Source organism: Mandrillus leucophaeus, unplaced genomic scaffold, assembly GCF_000951045.1.
Source record: "Mandrillus leucophaeus isolate KB7577 unplaced genomic scaffold, Mleu.le_1.0 Scaffold374, whole genome shotgun sequence".
Classification (NCBI taxonomy): Eukaryota; Metazoa; Chordata; class Mammalia; order Primates; family Cercopithecidae; genus Mandrillus; species Mandrillus leucophaeus.
In genome coordinates, this window is record NW_012103965.1 from 636,730 (window position 1) to 647,372 (window position 10,643).

General features: G+C 42.5%; 1 protein-coding gene across 3 annotated transcripts in view; it reads left to right on the top strand.

The window, feature by feature from the left end:
• The window catches only part of ACACA (acetyl-CoA carboxylase alpha), a 355,889-nt gene that overhangs the window by 100,494 nt on the left and 244,752 nt on the right, over window positions 1-10,643 (top strand). For all 3 annotated transcript variants that reach the window (XM_011990217.1, XM_011990219.1, XM_011990218.1), the window contains exon 3: window positions 6,753-7,005. In XM_011990217.1, the coding sequence (XP_011845607.1) occupies window positions 6,753-7,005 (253 nt within the window). The remainder of the gene's footprint in view (window positions 1-6,752; window positions 7,006-10,643) is intronic.

The following is a 10,643-nucleotide window of genomic DNA, read 5'->3' on the forward strand; positions in this document are numbered from 1 at the left end:
ATCATGCCACTGCAATCTAGCCTGAGTGACAGAGCAAGACCCTGCCTCTAAAAAAAAGGAAATATCTGTAGTTTTCTTTTTTTTTTTTTTTTTTTGAGACAGAGTCCTGCTCTGCACCAAGGCTGGAGTACAGTGGTGCTATCACAGCACACTGCAGTGTTGAGCTCCTGGGCTCAAACAATTCTCCCACCTCAGCCTCCCCAGTAGCTGGGACTACAGGTGTGTGCCACCATACCCAGGTAATTCAAAACAATTTTTTTTAGAGATGGGATCTCACTATGGTGCCCAGGCTGGTATAGGTTTTCTTCAGTTTTGTTTTAGCAGTCCTGCCGATTTGTTAATTACTGTTTTATTCTTGTAACACAGTGATTCTCAACCTTTAGGGCTTGTGAAAGCATAGATTGATAGATGCTGACCTGTAGGTTCTGATACGGTTAGTTGGTCTGGGGTAGGGCCCAAGAATTTGCACTTCTAGCAAGTTCCCAGGGGATGCCACTGGTCCAGGGACCACACTTTGAGGATCATACTACTCTAACGTTTATAAATGCTGTTTGTCTCTGTAAATGAATAAACTGTGACTCACAAATTACACCAGAACAATCGTGCATATGTAATTTTCACATGTTCAGTGGTGATTTCCAAACATTTTAAAGTATTGATGGTTTCTCATCTGATGTCAAGGAGCACTATTGTCCACCTACTTTCATACTTCACAGTGGGTTATAGCATACAGAGTTATTAATAATACATTTATTATCTATTAATGTACCATATCTTAGAGCACCTCAAAATCACAATTGGGTTTTATTTATTTATTTATTTGCAGTTGCAAGATTTAATAGAGTGAAGACACAGCATACAAAGGGAGGGGACCCAAAGAGGGGACCCAAAGAGGGTAGCCGCTGCTGGCTCAAATGCCTGGGTGTATATCCTGATCATTGTCCCTCCCGCTGTGCTCTCAGGCAACAGATGATTGGCTATTTCTTTACCTCCTATTTTTGCCTAATTAGCATTTTAGTGAGCTGTCTTTACTACCTGATTGGTCAGGTGTGAGCTAAGTTGCAAGCTCCGTGTTTAAAGGTGGATGCGGTTACCTTCCCAGCAAGGCTTAGGGATTCTTAGTAGGCCTAGGAAATCCAGCTAGTCCTGTCCCTCAGTCCCCCCTCTCAGCAGGAAAACCCAAGTGCTGTTGGGGAGGTTGGCCGACGACCGCTCTAACTGCTTCCTGCTGAATTGGGGCGTAGGAGAGGTTGTGCAGTTGAGATTTCCTTGGGAGGGGTGCCTTCCATGTCATTAACATCGGAGCATGGGCTAGCAGGCTGGTCCAGGGGTCTGTGGTAGATCTTAGTCATGTACTGCGTCTGGAGCTTCATTTGAAGAACCATTTGTAGTTTTACAGCTTCGATTTGGAAGAGACAAACTTAACAAGGAGGTTAAAGATACAGGGTCCAAAGAGGAGTAGCAATATTATAGCTGCTAGAGGTCCTAAGAAGGGGAGAATCCAGGGCATCCATTGGCTGAGGAGGCCCCAGGGTCTAGGGTTTTGAAGCTCCTCTGCTCTACCTTGTATTCGATCTCGAATTTCTTTAACTTTCTCGGTGACGATTCCGGATTGATTAACATAATAACAGCATTCTTCCCCTAAAAATAAATAGGTTCCCCCTCTTTCGGCAGTTAGCAAGTCTAAAGCTCTTCGATTTTGAAGACTACTGCTGCTAGGGAGTTAAGTTGATCTTGCAAGGTGACTAGGGAGTCGGCGACCTATTCCATGTCACCATTTAGTTCTCGAGACAGTTTGTAGTAGAACTGAGTAGAGGCTGTGTTACCACCAATGCCAGTACCACCTAGCACTCCTGCTTCGATAACGAAAGGAAGAATGGGTACTTGTTGCAGGGCTTAGGTACGACATGATTGTATAAATCTTGTTCAGTGTAGATGGTCATAGGGGCCACTAAGAATGACAGAAAGCACATAGATTCTGAAGAGCCATTCAAACATCGATAGGCTGAGGTACCACAGACAAAAAATATTCCTGAGGATAGGCAGACTGTTCGTGTGGGAGGAGTTACCCACCTGATGCATTGGGAGTTGGTTGTGTCTATAGTATTGCTACATTTTACACAGGTGAGGTTTGAGGTGTGGGTTATTTCCAGATTGGAGACAAGAGGTCCTACTAAAACGGAAGTGGTGTTTATTTCTGTGCTGAAGTTGTTCCATTGTTCAGGTACAGGGTTTGAAATGTATGGCCTGAAGTGCAGGGTGAGGTACATCCAACAGTTAGTAGGGTTTTGAACTGAGACCTCCTGGAGCCCAGTGAGGGTGGTATTAGGTAGGCTTAACAGGGGAGTATGGGTACGGAGAGTTTCATGTAGTTTTGAGAGATCCAGTCCTTTGTAGGGGCTAGGGGTGCTATGCACTCGGGTCAGTTGGGAGATTACTTCCTTTACATGTTTTTCTCTTGCCTGATCTTGAACTCCACCCCCATCAGACATACCGGTATGGGTGAAGTAAGTCCAACAGACAGTGGCTCCAAGTCCTCCAGGACAACTAGGATTAATCATTTTCCCTGTCCAATAATGAGTATTTGCATGCATGCAAAGGCTGGCAGAGTTATAGCAGTTGTGGGGCATATGGGTGTGGGCAGTGAAGGTGGGGGTTCCCTTAGATAAACTCCTATACAATGAAGCATCAATATTTCCGGGACGCCGCATTCTCCATAGAAACTCTTGGTAAGGGGAGCTACTGGTCATACAGCGGCATGGAGGGGTTACAGTGAGAGTGAAAGGGGTAAGAGAACAGTAAAGAGAAAAATATGATAAGGGAGGGCCATGGGGATTTATGATATTAGTTACTTTCCTCCCAGTTGTCATTTGAAGAGCAGGCACAGATCCTCTAGAGGTTCACAGGAATAGCTAGCGTTGTCTCCTGGATTTTCGGGTTCCTTTGGCAGTATCCAGGGTTTGACTCGAGTCTGATGTATCCAAGACTCCACTCCAGCCACTTTAACCGCAGTTGGGGTAGATAAAATGATTGGGTAGGGTCCTTCCCAGGATGTATCTAGGGATGGAGAATTAGAGGGAAGGGATTTGACTAATACCATGTCACCAGGGTGGAATAGTTCCTTTCCCTCTTCTCGGGCACAGGCTCCTTGTAATGTTTTGAGAACCTGTTAATATTTGGCTAAGGGGGTGATGTCTGCAACTAAGTTGGCCGTCTCTTGGTCAAGCACAAGGTCATTGGTTAGGAAGGGCCGTCCATACAGCATTTCGTATGGGCTAAGTCCTGCTTTTTGGGGAGAGTTTCGGATTCTTAGTAAGGCTATAGGCAACAGAGCAGGCCATGTGAGGTGGGTTTCCTGGGTTAGCCTTTTTAGATGTCATTTGAGTGTTTCATTCATTTTCTCAACCTTCCCTGAGGATTGTGGCCTCCAGGCGCAGTGTAAGTGATATTGTATACCTGATGCCTGGGATACTCCCTGGGTTATTGTAGCCTTGAAAGCAGGGCCATTGTCACTCTGTAAGCCTCAGGGAAGTCCAAATCTGGGAATTATTTCATGAACTAGTAACTTTATTACCTTTTGAGCCTTTTCTGTCCTACAGGGGAAGGCCTCTGCCCAACCAGTGAAAGTATCTACCCAGACTAGTAGATACTAAAATCCCTGAGATTTGGGCATGTGGGTAAAATCTAATTGCCAGTCTTCTCTGGATAATGGCCTGTTCTTTGTTCTCCTGAAGGAGCTTGGCGATAAGGCAGGGGATTATTTCTTTGGCACACATCACAGGCCCTGATTATCCGCTTGATAGTTTTGAAAAGGCCTAGTCCAGTAAATAATGATTTGGCCATCTGATGGGTGCTATCAATGCCTAAGTGAAAGGTTTGGTGAAGGGTTTTAAGTAATTTCCATTGGTTAGCTGCAGGCAAAAGTATTTTTCCTTCTTCGGTGGCTAGCCATCCTGAGGGGAGGAAACTCTGTCCTCATGAGGGTCCCCATTCTATTTCTTCTTCTGAGTATTGGGGCTTAGTTTCTCAGAGGGGATTACCCAATACTAGGGGTCCTTCTATAAGCATTTCTAATGGAGGGTCCTGCCTTGCAGCTCTTTTGGCTTCAATATCCGCTTGGCGGTTCCCTTCTATTTCCCTTTCCTTTCTGATGACCCCGGCAGTGTAAGACTGTCACCTCTTTAGGTTTCTGTACAGCCAGTAATAATTGCCTAATGGCTTCCTGATGTTTGATAGGTGTTCCCTCAGAAGTTAGGAATTCCTTTCTCTCCATATTGCTGCATGGGCATGGAGGAGTAGGTAAGCATACTTAGAGTCTGTATATATATTTACCCTTTTTCCTTCTCCTGATTCTAGTGCCCGAGTGAGGGCTATTAGTTCTGCCAGCTGAGCGCTAGTTTCTGGAGTGAGGGGTTTACTTTCAAGTATTCCATTATCACTGACCACTGCATAACCCACTTTTTGAAGTCCTTTCTCTGCAAAGGAACTTCCATCAGTATACAAGTTGAGGTCGGGATTGGTCAAGAGAATCTCTAAAAGGTCCACAAATGGGAATTATTATTTCCTGAATTAATCTTTTTCCTTTGTCTTTTTTTTTTTTTTTTTTTTTGTAGAGATGGGATCTCATTTTGATGCTCATGCTAGTCTTGAACTCCTGGACTCAAGCAATCCTCCTGCCTCTGCCTCCCAAAGTGTTGGGATTATAGGCGTGAGCCACTGTGCCCAGGCTTATTTTCTGAATTAAAATAATTGATCTGGGTACAAGCTATTTAATACTGAGTTGATCTGTAGTTTTGAAATTTTAAAATGTGATTTTTGAGATGACAGAATAAATATTGTTTCATTTAGTTTGGGTTTTTATTGTTGTGAGCTCTTATTTTGGTTTTTAAAAAGTATTTTAAAATTTTTATGGGCAGCACTTCATTCCATAAAAGAGAATGAATGTTGCTGTTTTGGTCTTTATTAATTAATTTCTTTTTCTTTTTTTTTTTAATACTTTAAGTTCTGGGATACATGTGCAGAACATGCAGGTTTGTTACATAGGTAAACACGTGCCATGATGGTTTGCTGTTAATTAGTTTCTTAGTTAGCTATTGGCAGTATCTAATCCTAACTAATAAGGCCCTACCTTTAGAAAAATTATACTTACTTGAGATGATTATAGATTTTAAATTTGGTGATAGATTCACTTTCTCATTATATCAATGTCAGCACATTAGAGCCAAAAGTAGTCATTTTGGGGTGAAATTTTAAAATGCATAATTTAAGAAAAAACTCACGAGGACAAGCAAAGTTTTTGTTTTTAATTAAAAATCACCTATCTGGAGTTTGTTTTAAAAGTATACACATATGTAAAATTCATAGGCCAGGCACAGTGGCTCACGCCTGTAATCCCAGCAGTTTGGGAGCCTAAGGTGAGAAGATTGCTTGAGCCCAGGAGTTCAAGACCAGCCTAGGCAACATAGGGAGTCCCCATTTCTATAAAATATTTAAAAATTAGGCTGGGCACAGTGGCTCACGCCCGTAATCCCAGCACTCTGGGAGGCTGAGGTGGGTGGATCACGAGATCAGGAGTTTAAGACCAGCCTAGCCACGATAGTGAAACCCCATCTCTACTGAAAATACAAAAATCAGCCAGGCATGGTGGTGGGTAACTGTAATCCCAGCTACTTGGGAGGCTGAGGCAGAGAATTGCTTGAACCCAGGAGGCGGAGGTTGCAGTGAGCTGAGATTGCGCCACTGCACTCCAGTCTGGGAGACAGAGTGAAACTCCATCTCAAAAAAGAAAAAAAAAAAAAAAATGGGTCAGGCACTGTGGCTCACGGCTGTAATCCCAGCACTTTCGGAGGCCAAGGCGAAAAGTCAGGAGATCAAGACCATCCTGGCTAACACGGTGAAACCCCATCTCTACTAAAAATACAAAAAAATAGCCAGGCGTGGTGGTGGGCACCTGTAGTCCCAGCTACTTGGGAGACTGAGGCAGGAGAATGGCATGAACCCAGGAGGCGGAGCTTGCAGTGAGTGGAGATTGCACCACTGCACTCCAGCCTGGGTGACAGAGCGAGATTCTGTCACACACACACACACAAAAATAGAATTAGTCGGCCATGGTGGCACGTGCCTGTAGTTCCAGCTACTGGGGAGGCTGAGGTAGGAGGATCACTTGAGCCCAAAGAGTTTGAGGCTGCAATGAACCGTGATTGTAGTACTGCATGCTATGTGGGTGACAGAGTGAGACCCTGTCTCAAATAAATAAATAAATAATAAAATAAAAGTTATAGCCTCTCAGTATATAGTGTTTGAAGCCAGATGAGCATTATGTAGTTTAAATATCATTTCAAACAACCATCACTCTATCCAAACCCTTACCATTTGTTCCCCCTATTACTAACAACCAAAATAGCAATATCACAACAAGCAGCTTTTGCCTACTGCAAAGGTTTCCCCATTGATCATAATTATTTCTTGGATACCACCAAATGATAATGAGATTAGGAATGGCTTATAGGTTTTTGAGAAAAATTTCTTTGAGGAAAAGGGAACTGGTTTTAATTTATGGGCATAGTTATCATGATCTCAATTTTCCTCCCTTATAGAAATTAAAGGCCCTGAAATAAAATAGCCAAGGAATTTAGTTCTCAAACTGCCTTGCTTCCTAGTCTCAGCTGTGGTCTATTAGATATAACCTCTGGCTGACCTCAGATATAGATTATTATTCATAACCTGCCTTTCTCACTTCATTTTCTCCATAGCTCTAAGAGCTCATTTTGGAGGAATAATGGATGAACCATCTCCCTTGGCCAAACCTCTGGAGCTGAACCAGCACTCTCGATTCATAATTGGTTCTGTGTCTGAAGATAACTCAGAGGATGAGATCAGCAACCTGGTGAAGCTGGACCTACTGGAGGAGAAGGAGGGTTCTTTGTCACCTGCTTCTGTTGGCTCAGATACACTCTCTGATTTGGGGATCTCTAGCCTACAGGATGGCCTGGCCTTGCACATAAGGTAAGAGAGAGTTTAATGGTCTACTTATTATTTATTGGTCTGTCTTGTTAGTTTTGCTGATTATGTTCTGAAAAGAGCAAGAATGATTTTAGCAAAGACTGCTTTGACTTTTCCTATGTCACTGGACTCAAAGCTTTGTTGAGGAAGTCATAAATGATGTATTTTTCAGAAATCATGTATGTTTCCATCAAATTTTTCATGTTCTACTAGGTCTTTCTTTTTTATTTTTTTGAGATGGAGTCTTGCTCTGTTGCCCAAACTGGAGTGCAGCGGTGCGGTCTCAGCTCACTGCAACCTCTGCCTCCTGGGTTCAAGCAATTCTTCTGCCTCAGCCTCCCAAGTAGCTGGGATTACAGGCACCTGCCACCAAGCTGGCTAATTTTTTGTATTTTTAGTAGAGATGGAGTTTCAGCATGTTGGCCAGGCTGGTCTTGAACTTCTGACCTCATGATCCACCCGCCTCAGCTTCCCAAAGCGCTGGGATTGGAGGTGTGAGCCACCGCGCCCAGCCTATTTTTATTTTTATTTTTATTTTTTTGCTCTGTCACCAAATGGGAGTGCAGTGGTACAATCTCAGCTCACTACAACCTCCGCCTCCCAGGTTCAAGAGATTCTCCTGCCTCAGCCTCCTGAATAGGTTGGACTACAAGTGCGTGCCCTCATGCCTAGCTAATTTTTGTTGTTTTTGGTAGACACTGGGTTTCGCCATGTTGGCCAGGCTGGTCTTGAATTCCTGGCCTGAAGTGATCCGCCTGCCTCAGCCTCCCAAAGTGCTGGGGTTAAAGACATGAACCACTACACCCGGCCACTTCTACCTGCTAGGTCTTTTAATGAGAGCTAGTGAGTAAGAATTAGGTTGAGGAATTTCAGTCTTTGCACTACTTTGACTAAGATGGTTTTAACTATCTCGATGATTGATAGGAATTTTCCAGGGGTTGTCAACTTCGTAGTAAGTTTTTTTGAACTGATTCGTCAGATTGTCAGGAAGTTATATTCTGTTTCTAGCAGGGCCAGTCCCCAATAAAGGGCTGTTAATAGAGCTCTCCTTTTTCTCTAGAAACACAATTCTCTGTAACTGAGAATGTCAGTACATAGTAACACTAGATTGTTTTTATTTATCAATGTTTGATTATATAACTAGCGTGTGAGATACTAACTTTTGGTCATTTGCTTTTCAGTTCTTGGATTAAAAGGTCTGGATCAGTGGTTCTTGGTTCTCGCTGTTCATCAGAATCACCTCAGGGAGCCTTGGGAGATAAGCCCCATCCCTAGAGATTTTGATTCATTTGATACTGGCTTGGTGTGGAACTGGGGCTTTTTTTTTTTAAGGTATCCAGGTGATTGTTGTGTACAGCCAGCATTCGGATTATAGGTGTATCCTAGATAAACATAAGTTAGGGTGGCTGTTGCTGCTGTTATTATTTTGGTACCTCTATTATTACTGGGTCATAAAATAATTCAGCTCTGTTTTATACATTAAATATACTGACTCCATAATAAAATCCTGTATGAGATCTGGCTGGATGTGATTGTTCTGTCTTACTGTTATCCCTAGGGCTTGGAATCAGGGCTTCTGGGAGACTAGGCAATATTTGTTAGTGATCACCCTCATTTAGCTATGTAGAGGTCAAAAGAAAAGTGTAAAACAAGTTAATTATGTTTTACTTCACAGATTCCTAGAATTGTAATAAACCAGAGAGATAATTTAACCTGACACTTTTTATTTTATTTTATTTAAAAAAATTAATTTAAAAAATTTAAATAGAGACAGAGGTCTTGCTATGTTGCCCAGGCTGGTCTTGAACTCCTGGCCTCAAGCGATCCTCCTATCATGGCATGCCAAAGTGCTGGGATTACAGATATGAGCCGCCACATTTGGCCATAAAATACTTTTTAATAGTTGGGAAAACTAAGGCCCAGTGAGGACAAATAACTTGCCTAAGTTTGAATAGCTGGAGAACTTGGAATCAAACTCATATCCTGATTTTATTTCAGTAACTTTTCTACTCTACTTCCCCATCCATACAGGTGTCTTAATTATATAACTAGTTCAGACAAAGTTGGTCTGATGGAGTTAGTGAACAAAGCATTATCTCTGGGTTAAAAAGAGGAATAGAGAGCAGTATTTTAGTGGCAGGTAAAAGGGATTAGGTCTTTATCTTTATGTAAACATTTTTTATTTTATAGTTCACTTAATGGTTGGCTTTAAGGTTAATACTGGTGGTGGCATTTTTCTCTCTTGAGGTCATTTGGAAATGTTTGTAGGGGGGTTGTGACTGGTGGGACTACTTGCATTTAGAGGACAAAGGACAAAGGACCAATGATACTAAACCTTCTGTGGTATAGTAGATAATCCTGCACAACCAAGAAATCTCCTACTCAAAATGTCATAGTGCCCCTCGTGAGAAAGACTGGTTTAACTCCAATTCCATAAAACCACACGGCATCTTGAGAAGTCTGTCCAGTTGGAGTCTATGTGAAACATAATATCCATTTGCTGGATTAGGAAACTGAGTTTGGCAATGGTGATATAAACGCATTATAAGAAACTCGGCTAGTGATATCCCAAGGCAGTCTGTAGTTGCCAAGTCATTCCCAAAGTTGATGGCTCTTATGCAAAGTCTATGTGGTCAGTGGCATGAGTGTCTGGAATTTTTTTGCATGCCTTACTGTTGCAAAAATCATGTCCGTAGCTCGTGGAGGGGCCGTGGATTGAAGTGTGATCAGCAGCATGGAGAGGAGACAATGCCAGTTCCAACTCACTCCTCAGATAGCTAACATTCCAAAATAGAAAAAGCGTTTTCTGTTTATCCATTCCTTAAGTCACTTCTGGATATGATGACCTTTGGAGTAATTTTAATTGAGTCAAATTCATTTGATAGGTGAAAGACCTCTGTCATGACATCTGCCACTAATTAGGTGTGTGACCATGGACACTACATATTATCTCCTTGGAGTCATCTATAAATTTGAAGATAATGATTCAGATACTCCTTTTCACTCCTGGAACTCAAAGTTAAATAGAGACTAAGTTGAGTTTAAGATTAGTTCTTAGAACCAATAGCCTAATCCTTCACGGGTGACATAGATTAAGGGGACAGGTACATTCCTAGGAGATGTTAACTGGAGGTCATCTGAAACCAAACGAAGTAACTGCCATAATGTAAGATGGGACTGAGTCTCTCTCTCAAGTTTAGGTGCTGAGAAGTCTAGTGGTATGTTGGATGAGCCAAATAGAAAATAGACTTTTCCTGCGATGGAAATTATTTGCTTCATGTAATTCCTAGAGTCCAGTGAAAGACTGGGTGAATCACTTTTTTTTCTTTCTTTTTTTTTTTTTTTTTTTTAAGAAGGAGTCTTGCTCTGTCGCCCAGGCTGGAGTGCAGTGGCACCATCTCGGCTTACTGCAACCTTCATCTCTCAGGTTCAAGCGATTCTCCTGCCTCAGCCTCCCAAGTAGCTGAGATTACAGGCACCCGCTACCATGCCCAGCTAAGCTTTGTATTTTTGGTAGAGACAGGGTTTCACCATGTTGGCCAGACTGGTCTCGAACTCCTGACCTCAGGTGATCTGCCCGCCTCAGCCTCCCAAAGTGCTAGGATTACAGGCGTGAGCCACCATGCCCAGCCTTTTTTTTT